We start from the raw sequence: 11,080 nt of genomic DNA on the forward strand, positions 1-11,080 counted from the left end.
CAACTCCTCTCTCCGTGCCTCCACTATTTCCTTCTCCCTACGGGCCTCCTGCAGCGCCTCCTCTTTAAGGGAGCTCTCCTGCTCTATTCTCCCTATCAGCCCCCGTAATGTGGTGGCCTCCTCTCTTAAACTGTCGATCCGCAGGTCTTGGAGGACCTCTAAAATAGCGGCCTCCTCCTCTATAGTCAGCCCTTTCACGGCCTCCTGCTGCCTCGTTGTCCACCCCGTGTGCCCCCCCCCAAAATGTTTTATTGGGGCTGCTTCTCGGGCTTTCTTCGTGACCGAGTCCTTTTGAGTCGCCGTTTCTCCTCTCCTGCCCAGGCTTCCTCCTTCGCCCAGGGTCCTCTACCAGCCAATATCTCCTCCCAAGTCCAAAATGTCTTTCCCACCTGTGTCCAGGGTGTCTGCTGCTCCTGGGCACGCTGCTTGGTCCTTGTTTGGTGGGATCTTCTGTCACGATCGTTGAGAGACAGGTCAGACCAAGGTGCAGCGTGGTATGCGTACATATTTATTAATGAAGATAAACACTTGACAAAACAACAAAAGCAACGTAACATGCAGTCCTATGGGCTATACTCACAACAAGCCAAACCAGAACACAAACAAGATCCCACAACTAAGGTAGACAACATGGCTACCTAAGTATGCTCCCCAATCAGAGACAACGTGTGACAGCTGCCTCTGATTGGGAATCACACCCAGCCAAACATAGAAATACAATGACATAGAATGTCCACATAGAAATTCCCACACATAGAATATTCACACTCTGACTCACCAACTAGCCAACTCTATGTCAGGGCGTGACAGTGGAGTGGTTGAAAAACGAGTTTTAATGACTCCAACCGAAGTGTATGTAAACTTCCGACTTCAACTGTAAATAATACTCTGAGTAAAAGAGAATGTTTTTGGATTTTCACCCTCCAGACATTATTCCCAAAAGGTCTTAATGATGAAATGCCCATGCATGTTATGTTGTAAATGTGAACATGAATTAATGCCACGACTCCAACCCCATTCGATGCATTGAACGGATGTAGGTGGAGCAATGTCTACATAGGGGTGCAAATTGTGAACACTCACAAAAGCTCTGATGAAGGGCTTGAGGCCCATACGTAAAGCTTAATAAAGAGCAGTGATTCTATCAAGAGCAGTGATACTATCAAGAGCAGTGATACTATCAAGAGCAGTGATACTATCAAGAGCAGTGATACTATCAAGAGCAGTGTGCAGGTTTCTTCTTTTTTCTCGTCTTATTCAACTGTTACCATGCACCGGCAACAAATATAGCTCAGATGTGCAAGTGCCTTTTGAATTTTTTATAAATTACCTAAAGAATAAATTATAATCACTACCTAAATAATTCAATTCACCACATTTATAATAGGGCCCAGAGTTTTCCTTGGTCAGGTCATATGGTCAGCAAAACCCCCTTGCCTTAACCAAAGATGGTGGTATAGGCCTATACTTCCTCACTGTAATTAGGTTAAACTCTTTGGGCCCAATTCAGACTTAGGAAATGTACATCTTTACTACACACTTCTCAGTAGTTCGTATTCAGACTTACCTTATGTAGGTGCGTAACGCGTTTTGCAGGCATGGTTCCATTGCATGCACTGAATAAATGTAATTAAACCGCTGACAACCCTCCCACTTGCTGGCCAACAGATTTTCTCGTGAAGTTTTCATTCAATAGGGTTTTCAGTACATTTATCTAAAGCCACCCCTTTAAATTTGGTGTACCTTTAATTAGAATTTTCTCGACAGACTCACTAGAATATTGAAAACGAAAAACTACATGAGAAGTAGGCATTGGTCTGAAGCCGAAAAAGAAAGGAAATTCACAAGAGCAACACAATGCCTACTCCACCCATGCTCTACCAAAGTTTTCCGGCACACAGCTTTGACGTACTACAGTAGCTATGTTTGTTTATTGTACTTCAAACAATGTGCAGGTTGCTCAGGATTCAAACTTTCTCAAACAGCCTAATTCATACTCTTAGAGGAGGTGCTCCCACAATAATGTGATTTATAACGCATACAAGTTAAAGTGCTGGATTCTTCACACACCACACTAATCCCTGCCTAATACCTCCCTGCCTTAAACATTTTTATTTAGAAATAAATGTCATTGAGAAGAAAAAAACATTTCATAACATTTTGTTTGGTCAGTACATGCCCAACATAACAAGTAGGTGCCCAACATTCTGACCTTGAAAAACCACTCAGGAACTATTCAGTAAAGTGTTGAAAATAATAGATGAACTTTATATCATTAAACAATATATATCATCCCATCATTTCCCTGCTCTTATAATCTTGCTCTTGCTGTAGTCTATAATCCTTTTAGATAAGACTCAAAACCACATAAGAACATATTTCTTAAATATTATCCAGAGCAACTATGGTTAAGTGCCTTGCTCAAGGGCACATTAACAGCTTTTTCACCTAGGGGAATTGAACCAGCAACCTTTCAGTTACTGGCCCAACACTCTTAACCACTAGGCTACCTGCCACTCTTCCTTTTGAAGGCTCTATCAACAAACTGAATTAGCAACACAAAGCAAGTTTGAAAACAGTTCAGATATGCCCCTAGAATCTGGTCTTTGATCCTTGTAAACAATTGTCTCTCAGCGGTCACATGTGGCTCCATTTCAAAGTTCAAAGTTTAAATCAGCATCTTGTTGTGAAACCCCCCTCTCAGACATTTTGTCCAAACTTGCGTAATAACATAACGTAACCCTGGCGCAATGAACTCATCTTATCTGACTTTGTTCATCATTAGCTTTCGTCATTGTTTTTGCACACAAGGTTTGCATGAAATGGCATCCTATTCCCTATATTGTGCACTACTTTGACCAGGCCCATAGGGATTTGGTCAAAAGTAATGCATTACGTAGTTATTAGGGTGCCATTTCGGACACACAAGAAAAGCCATCTTTAAAGTAGAGCAACAAACAGAACACAATGGATTGACCTATGAACTGCACTTTAGACTCAGCTATTCTCAGGAGCATGTACAGAAAGCATGCTTACATTAAAGGGCTGATAGCCAGAAGCTCAAAAAAAGAGTTAAAAGGAAATGAATTTATCAGTGTTCATGATCATCTAGGTTATTAAACCAATGTGCTGACCGCTATGTAATTTGAAGACAGATTTTACAAATTGAATTATTTTTTAAATAAATAAGTGTAGCCTACCATGCATTGAAAAAACGTGTTGTAGTGGTTTTTATGGGAGATGCTATCACCTTTTCATTCTTGGACTACATGATTTAGCAACAGGTTTCTCTCTGGAGTCTCTGGTATCTTTCATTCCTTGTCAGACTGATTTCCCAACACTAAAGGACATATAAGAGACCACCAGCCACCAAACTCTGAATATCTAAAACCAGCTGTAGAATAGTTTCTCTCATAACTCGTCATCCTGGTTTCACTCCAAATGCCCTACAAGTATTCTAGTTACTTCAACAGTCCACTGGTAGCCTTCCATTGCATTGTAGGCCAGGCCTACAGACTAGTACACATTCACACACTATTATAATTCATGGTTTACACTAAATGTAGTTCTCTCATTCAAAATGAATAGTGATGTAACTGCACACTATCTGCATTCTCCATGTAATATATTTATTGATAATGCACCCAATAGATGGCCAACATATCATGCTGAGAGCAGACGTTTTGGGGACAGTGCTCTTCAAAACAAGTTTAGGGCCTACAGTCGGGTTCCATTTCAGCCAGCACCACTTACCAGTCCTTTCAGATATGTGAAATCACCTAAACGGGTGCGAGTGAGGGGAAAGGGGGTAAAGTAACTTGTTGGAACCTGGCCAACATCACTCGAACATTTGTGAGAACCTGTTTATTATCTGTGAACCTCGCCCTCACTTAACTGCTCAGCTAGATGTGTTCTCAACCATGCCCCTCCCTTTGAAAGGCCAACTGTGATTGGTTCAAACAACTGCACTCCCCCGCCTCTCCCTCTCTCGGCTCTTTAGTTATATTTTAACTTTAGGGTGACACATTGAGGAACTCACCTGTCCTGGTCTCCTCTCAAGCAGCAGGACCACGTCGCGCAACTCACCTGCTCGAGAACCTGTACAGCCTTCTAAGTCACCATGTCCGACCGGAGCGCATTCGACACTAATGTCGTTACCCTCACGAGATTCGTGCTGGAGGAGGGAAGGAAGGCGAAGGGAACGGGAGAACTGACAACGCTCCTCAACTCCATCTGCACAGCCGTAAAAGCCATCTCCACCGCTGTCAGGAAAGCTGGGATTGCCAACCTGTAAGTGTTGCTGCATGCAACAAGTGATACTGTCAGTGATAGTGTTCGTCGCATTAGTCTATATGTAATATTTATCAACTGAGCGGAGGAGGACGATAAGTAAGTAATAATTTCACTGTTAGTCCACACCTGTTGTTTACGAATCATGTGACGAATAACAATGAATTTGAAGTATTTCATAACTGATCAACAGTGATTTTGCAGAAATTGTGAGTTACTACCAACCAACTATGCACCGGGGCGGGGAGACTCAAATCAAATATTTACATTGTGCCTGACTGTCCATCTAATCTGTTGGCCATAATACCGTTGTCAACCTCGACTCAGGTCAATGTCCACACGTTTATGCATCTTTGGATGTTGTTCTTTTAATATGAAATAATAATATAAATGCCATTTAGCAGACGCTTTTATCCAAAGCGACTTACAGTCATGTGTGCATACATTTTTACGTATGGGTGGTCCCGGGGATCACTACCCTGGCATTACAAGCGCCATGCTCTACCAATTGAGCAACAGAGGACCACATGCAAGCCAAGGCTATTGGAATACAGTAGGCTACTCACAAATCATGCATGTATTTCCTCGTGAGACATTAGGAGGAAGTAGGCCTATTACCTGTTTATCAGGCATTTCTCTGTGCCCTGTGTGTTCTATCAGAGACTGCATTCCCACTGACACAAAGCAGTGGCCACTTCCCCCCAATTGTATGACAGAGATAGGCCTAGCGATATTACTGCTCTCACATGTCTGTCCCTCTCTCCCTGCCCTCCCCCTCTCTCCTTCTCTCCCTCACCTGTCCTTCTCTCCCTCCCTCCCCCTCTCTCCTTCTCTCCCTCACCTGTCCTTCTCTCCCTGCCCTCTCTCCTTCTCTGCCTCTCTTCCTCCCTCCAGCTATGGCATTGCTGGGAGCACCAACGTGACAGGTGACCAGGTGAAGAAGCTAGATGTTCTGTCCAACGACCTGGTCATCAACATGATTAAGTCCTCCTTCACCTCCTGTGTCCTGGTGTCAGAGGAGGACGAGAGGGCACTCATCGTGGAACCAGAGAAACAGGTGCGTGTGGGAGGACAGAGTAGTGCATGTGTGTGTGTGTGGCCCAGATTGAAGTTGGGATATGTCTTGTGACATCAATGTGACAATGTCCTTTTTATTTATTTCACAGGGAAAATATATTGTGTGCTTCGACCCACTTGATGGCTCGTCAAACATTGACTGTCTTGTATCAATTGGAACAATTTTTGCCATCTACAGAAAGGTTGGTGTTTGTTTTGTTTCTGGTGTTTTCTCTATGATTCCTCTATGCCCCAAACATACATTCGATATTCTGTCTCAGACATTCTGTTTCAGCCTCAGACATTCTGTAACATTCTGTAACATTCTGTTTCATTCTCAGACACATTGTTTGTCTCAGTCACACCATAGTGCCAGTTTCTACTGTAGTTAGGCTGTTTCACTGTTCTTCTGTTATTTTTGGTAACAACTATCCTCATGTTTGTCTCCCAGACGACAGACGATGAGCCCAATGAGAAGGACGCACTGCAGTCTGGACGTCACATTGTTGCCGCCGGTTACGCCCTCTACGGCAGTGCCACCATGATGGTGCTCTCCACAGGGCAAGGGGTCAACTGCTTCATGCTGGACCCTGTAAGTTCCAAATCAAATCAAACTTAAAGGAGAAGTTAACCCAAAATCCAGAAAATCCCAAATTATTCCATACATTGAAACTAGTTCAGTGGAGTTTGCCCTCTCCCCCTCACTCTCCCTGTATTGCAGAACTGAGACAGCTGTAAAAAAAAAAAAAAAAAAGGGTCATGTGACATTGCTGGATGCAGGCCTTACTCTGCAGGCCTTACTCTGCTCCATTGTCAGTGAAGTCATGATTCACAAATCCGCGAACTGTGGACAAATTCATTGTCTTATTGAAAGCCTACTGTCGAATTAGCTATTTTTGTCGAAAGTACTATCCGTGTTGAGTCAGGAAATGTGTACTTATCCACCTAAAACATTTGCGATTATTTTATATCATTACTTTATGTAGCCGACTGCCAGAGCAGCGGAGATGGGTAACAACTGCACAGGTGCGCCCTCGTGGGGGAAACCCTGCTCACGATATGCCCTTATATGGAGCTTGATATCAGTTTTATTTGGTGGGAGAAGGAGCTGGCACTTCAGTCACGATGCATATGAACAAGATATGAAATCTGAAATGATGAGGACAGAAAACCGAAGGATACTGTTCATAGAGGTTTATGATAAGTGATCATTCAATAAGGTAAAGTTTAGCTACTTACTCATTAGATAACTGTTCATTTGGTCCAGCTTGAACAGGGGTGCATCTCCAATTCCTTTTTGGAATACGGAAAATGTTTCCAGGACACCAGAGTTTTTGTGGGCAGCAAAATCCCTGTGGTCCCAAAAGCAAATTAGCTGCTCCTCATAATCAATAAGTTCCTCCATGTCTGTAAGAATTGTAGTCACGTGTTTGAATTCTCTGCAGCACGAACATTCCTAATTTGTCGGCATTGGAGCGCAATTGCCACAACTACACCACCAATCTGTGTTGATCCTGGGGATGGGTTGGGGCTCTGGTCCAGCTGCCGCTGCGGCCTCAGTTTCTAAAACGGTGGCTGCCATCCGAAGTTCTTTGTCAGAATAGGCTACTCTGGCTCAAATAAATAAGGTTTGACAACATCGACGCCCCTCCTGTAGGCTGCTCCTCCTCTTCACTCGTGACTCTTTCGTCGTCAGACATGTTCTTGGTTGTTTTTTTTGTATCCTCAATACTGCTACCCCACCAAAAACTTGAATCTGCGAGGGGGGGTGCTGTGTTACCCATTTCCGCTGCTGTGGCAGTCGGCTACATAAATAATGATATAAAATAATCGCAAATATTTTAGGTTGGAAAGTACACATTTCCTGACTCAACTGATAATACTTTTGACAAAATTAGCTCATTTGGACGTATGCTTTCAATAAAATAAGGAATTTGTCCATAGTTCGCGGATTTGTGAATCATGCATTCACTGACAACGGAGCAGAGTGAGTCCTGCATCCACCAACGTCACGAGTCACGTGACCCGTTATTGCAGCTGTCTCAGTTCTGCACTCCAGAGAGGGGGAGAGGGCAAACTCCACTGAATGAGTTTCAATGTATGGAATCACTTGGGAGTTTCTGGATTTTGGGTAAACTTAAAAAAGTGCATTTAAAATAGCAACACACTACAGTAAAACAGCAATAAAAGATGAATAAATGTACATGAAAACACAAATGATATCTAAATCCAATGAAGTCCATGAAGTTGCTCAGTCATGTCCTTGTTCTGTCTGTTTAGTCCATCGGGGAGTTCATCCTGACAGACAAGGATGTGAAGATCAAGAAGAGAGGAAAGATCTACAGTCTAAACGAAGGTTATGCTCAGCACTTCTACCCAGACGTCACAGAGTACCTGAAGAAGAAGAAATACCCAGAGGTAATTCACTAACTATAAACCTGAAAGGGCAGAGGGCATACGTTTTACACTGTAATTCTGAACCATTCACTCTTTGGGTACTATTAAGTGACCAAAACTACTGAAATATGCCTGATATGTGGTTGTCTTACCTACTTTTAAATGCACCTATTGTAAGTTGCACTAAAAAAGAGCATCGGCTAAATGACGAAAATATTAAATAACAGAATGTCTGGGACCAAAACTGAAGTGATGACTTCAGTTATTTAATTATTACTAACTTTATATTGCTTTGTGTTTCCAGGATGGCAGTGCCCCCTATGGTGGGCGTTATGTTGGTTCAATGGTGGCTGATGTGCACAGGACTCTGGTGTATGGAGGCATCTTCTTATACCCTGCCAATGTCAAGAGCCCCAAGGGAAAGGTGAGTCAGGCAGAGCTCTTCAGTTCATATAAATGAATATCTAGTAATAAAAATAAAACTCAAATGTTACATACAAGTGACCAGAAGAGGGCTGGCTGTGCCCAAGATATGGTCAATATAATGATCAATAAGACAAGTTTATTCAAGTGTAGGATGAACGAGAACTTTTCTCAGTATATTGAAGTGACTAACCATCGTCTCTCTTCCACCCCACCCTGTGTAGCTAAGGCTGCTGTACGAGTGCAACCCTATGTCGTTCATCATCGAGCAGGCTGGAGGCATGGCCACCACAGGGGAGATGAACGTGCTGGACATCCAGCCAGACAACATCCACCAGCGGGTGCCTGTAGTCCTGGGCTCCCCTGAAGACGTCCAGGAGTACATCGCCATCTACAAGAAGACACGCATGTGAGACAGCGCTGGAGCCTTCTCTGGATCCATCATGACCTGCTTGTCCACGAGGGTCGACCTTTGACCCTGACCCTAAGCTAGTAATCTTTGCATCATATGGATGGAGCTGTGGATATATATATATATCATAGAATATATATATCATACCCAGTTGTTTAGAAGTTGAGGTGATTTGTTGATCAGATAATCAGTGCAGTGCTGTCCTCTGGATGATCCTTGTGAACAAGCAGAGTAGTATTTTATTTCCACAGACCTGACCATCTGACCAACCAGGTCTGGGTCCAAAGACACTGGAGGGGGAAAGAGTTTAGGGGGAGTCAGTCAGAGACCCTAGGGTGCATCTCAGTAGTCTGAAGTGGCTTTTGCTTCTCTTTTCTTCTCCTTATACTCTTATCTGACAAGATCAGAGATGGGTGAGAGAGGGGAGGAAGCCTATATAAATTATTACGATGCATCCCAAGTGTCTTACTGTGAACCAAGATTAGTTTGGATCACTAAGCTTAGGGACCAACCCCCTCATGGACCAAATATAACCTCAGCCTCCCCCTCGTAATGGAGGGTTGTTGTGTCATTTGCACTGATTGATCTGAAGGATGTTTTGAATAAAACCTTTTGTACAAATCCCTCAACTTGTTGTCCATATTGTGTTGCTGACTCACCAGCAGGGGGAGGTATTACTCCTTCAGTGGCCTAGCTCAATACAGTGTGTCAAACAATGATAAACTTTTATTGGTGTTATTTAGATGGAAGACGTGAGCTAAATGCAATATAGCTTTCACTTACCGGGTTCACTTCCATTCTCACGGTCTCTGCTGGCTGTTTGAGATGCTTAGAAGCCACATTGATGGTAGGGACAGCATCCACTTTGAGAATCAATTTCTTGCTGAAGCCCTCCTTACATTGTTGATAGCCGTGGAAGTTCTCAGGGTTGAAATGTATAATAATAATAAATATAATATGCCATTTAGCAGACGCTTTTATCCAAAGCGACTTACAGTCATTTTTGTGTATGGGTGGTCCCGGGGATCGAAATGTGCCCCGCAGATTGACAAGTAGACGCCCAATTTGCCCGCTCATTCTTACAAATGTATCCCACTTTTTACAAAGTTTTTCATTCATCGTGTGACTGACTGTGGGGCGTTTTGGGACTGTTTCTGAAGTTAGAGCTGATTTGGAGAAAACCTCAAACCCAACTTTTAGAACAGCATTATAATATTATAACAATTGATTTAAGAGTTTGTAATTTGGGAATGTTTTCTTAGGGTGCTCTAAATTACTATTATATTGTATGTGTTTCTGGCATTAAGAAATATAGGTTCTACACTGCCATTAAGCCTCCCGCTTTGGGCTTGATGTGTCAATGTGCAGTTCATACATGCATAATCTATGATCAGAATTACTGTCTTACCTCAATTAGCCACGAAATCCCTAGTTTGAAAGCGACTGTTTTTCTGGAAGCAGTGCTGCACCATATCCCCTACATTTTCCCCCATGTGGGCCAGCCGCCTAGCAATTAGAGTTCTAGCCAATGAGCTTCAGCCCCTCGCCATTTGAGTGACAGCTAGCAAGATGCACACACAGGAGAGCGAGAGCGAGAGAGTAATGACGTGGTGCACATATCTGCACATATGTGACGTAGTACGCCATTTTCTGGGACCAATTTTGGCTCTTGAGTGCTACTTTCAGAACTACTAGCTAAACAGTATAAAAAAGTACTGGAGAATCTCTTTAATCCTTTAAGATCAGTCAATACTTGGTAACACTTCCTTTTAAGGGGTCCTTATTACAGTGTAATAACAAGTATTGTAGTTAACTGGAACAACTCATAGTTACAGTGTAATAACAACATCTAACTGGTAGTAATTGCAGTCTGTAATTACAAAAGTGTAACAATGAATGCTTGTTACCATGCTTGTTACAAATGGGCAGGGTTTCACTAAATTCACCAAATTAGTGTTTGGCTTCTTCTCAGCTGCATCCGATTCATTAACAACTGTGACAAAGGTTGGGATCCCTTGTTGATGCGCTGGGTGTCTGAGAGATTATAGCCTATGCTCAATAGGCTCAAATTACTTACCCATGAATGTGCACTGTTCAAAATATATCTCCAGTCAATGTTTTTGCTAGCACTTGCCCCCAAAATAAAGCGTACCATCTGGGTTAACTTGGTTGAGCCTACGACAACAGATCTACTATGTGTCATCTCAGATGAGGAATAAGACACTTTAAAAAATAAATAAACACACTAGTATGTCAGAGTACATGTAATATCTGCATTAGTACAATGTAATTACTAGTTGTTACACAGGATTTAGCTAGTTAAAATGAAGTGTATCTTAATGAGTACTTACTTGTAATAAATGTGTTATAGAGTACATTACGCATCCTGACAACCTGGCCCTCAATTTAAAGCTTCTGGAAGCGAGATGCAATTGGGAGAATAAACACACTAGTACACCACATGATGTATTATCTGCATAAGTATAATAAAATTGTTAAGGC

The 11,080-nt window shown here is 42.5% G+C and overlaps 1 protein-coding gene across 1 annotated transcript; it reads left to right on the top strand.

Annotated features, from left to right (window-relative positions):
* Positions 1-4,013: 4,013 nt before the first annotated feature.
* LOC121582818 (fructose-1,6-bisphosphatase 1) lies at positions 4,014-9,207 on the top strand. The gene is made up of 7 exons (XM_041898935.1): positions 4,014-4,290; positions 5,185-5,347; positions 5,457-5,549; positions 5,798-5,938; positions 7,627-7,764; positions 8,048-8,167; positions 8,391-9,207. The coding sequence occupies exons 1-7, from the start codon at positions 4,121-4,123 to the stop codon at positions 8,577-8,579; spliced, it is 1,014 nt and encodes a 337-aa protein (XP_041754869.1). The 5' UTR covers positions 4,014-4,120; the 3' UTR covers positions 8,580-9,207.
* The last annotated feature ends 1,873 nt before the right edge of the window (positions 9,208-11,080 follow it).

Source organism: Coregonus clupeaformis, chromosome 15 (assembly GCF_020615455.1).
Source record: "Coregonus clupeaformis isolate EN_2021a chromosome 15, ASM2061545v1, whole genome shotgun sequence".
Classification (NCBI taxonomy): domain Eukaryota; kingdom Metazoa; phylum Chordata; class Actinopteri; order Salmoniformes; family Salmonidae; genus Coregonus; species Coregonus clupeaformis.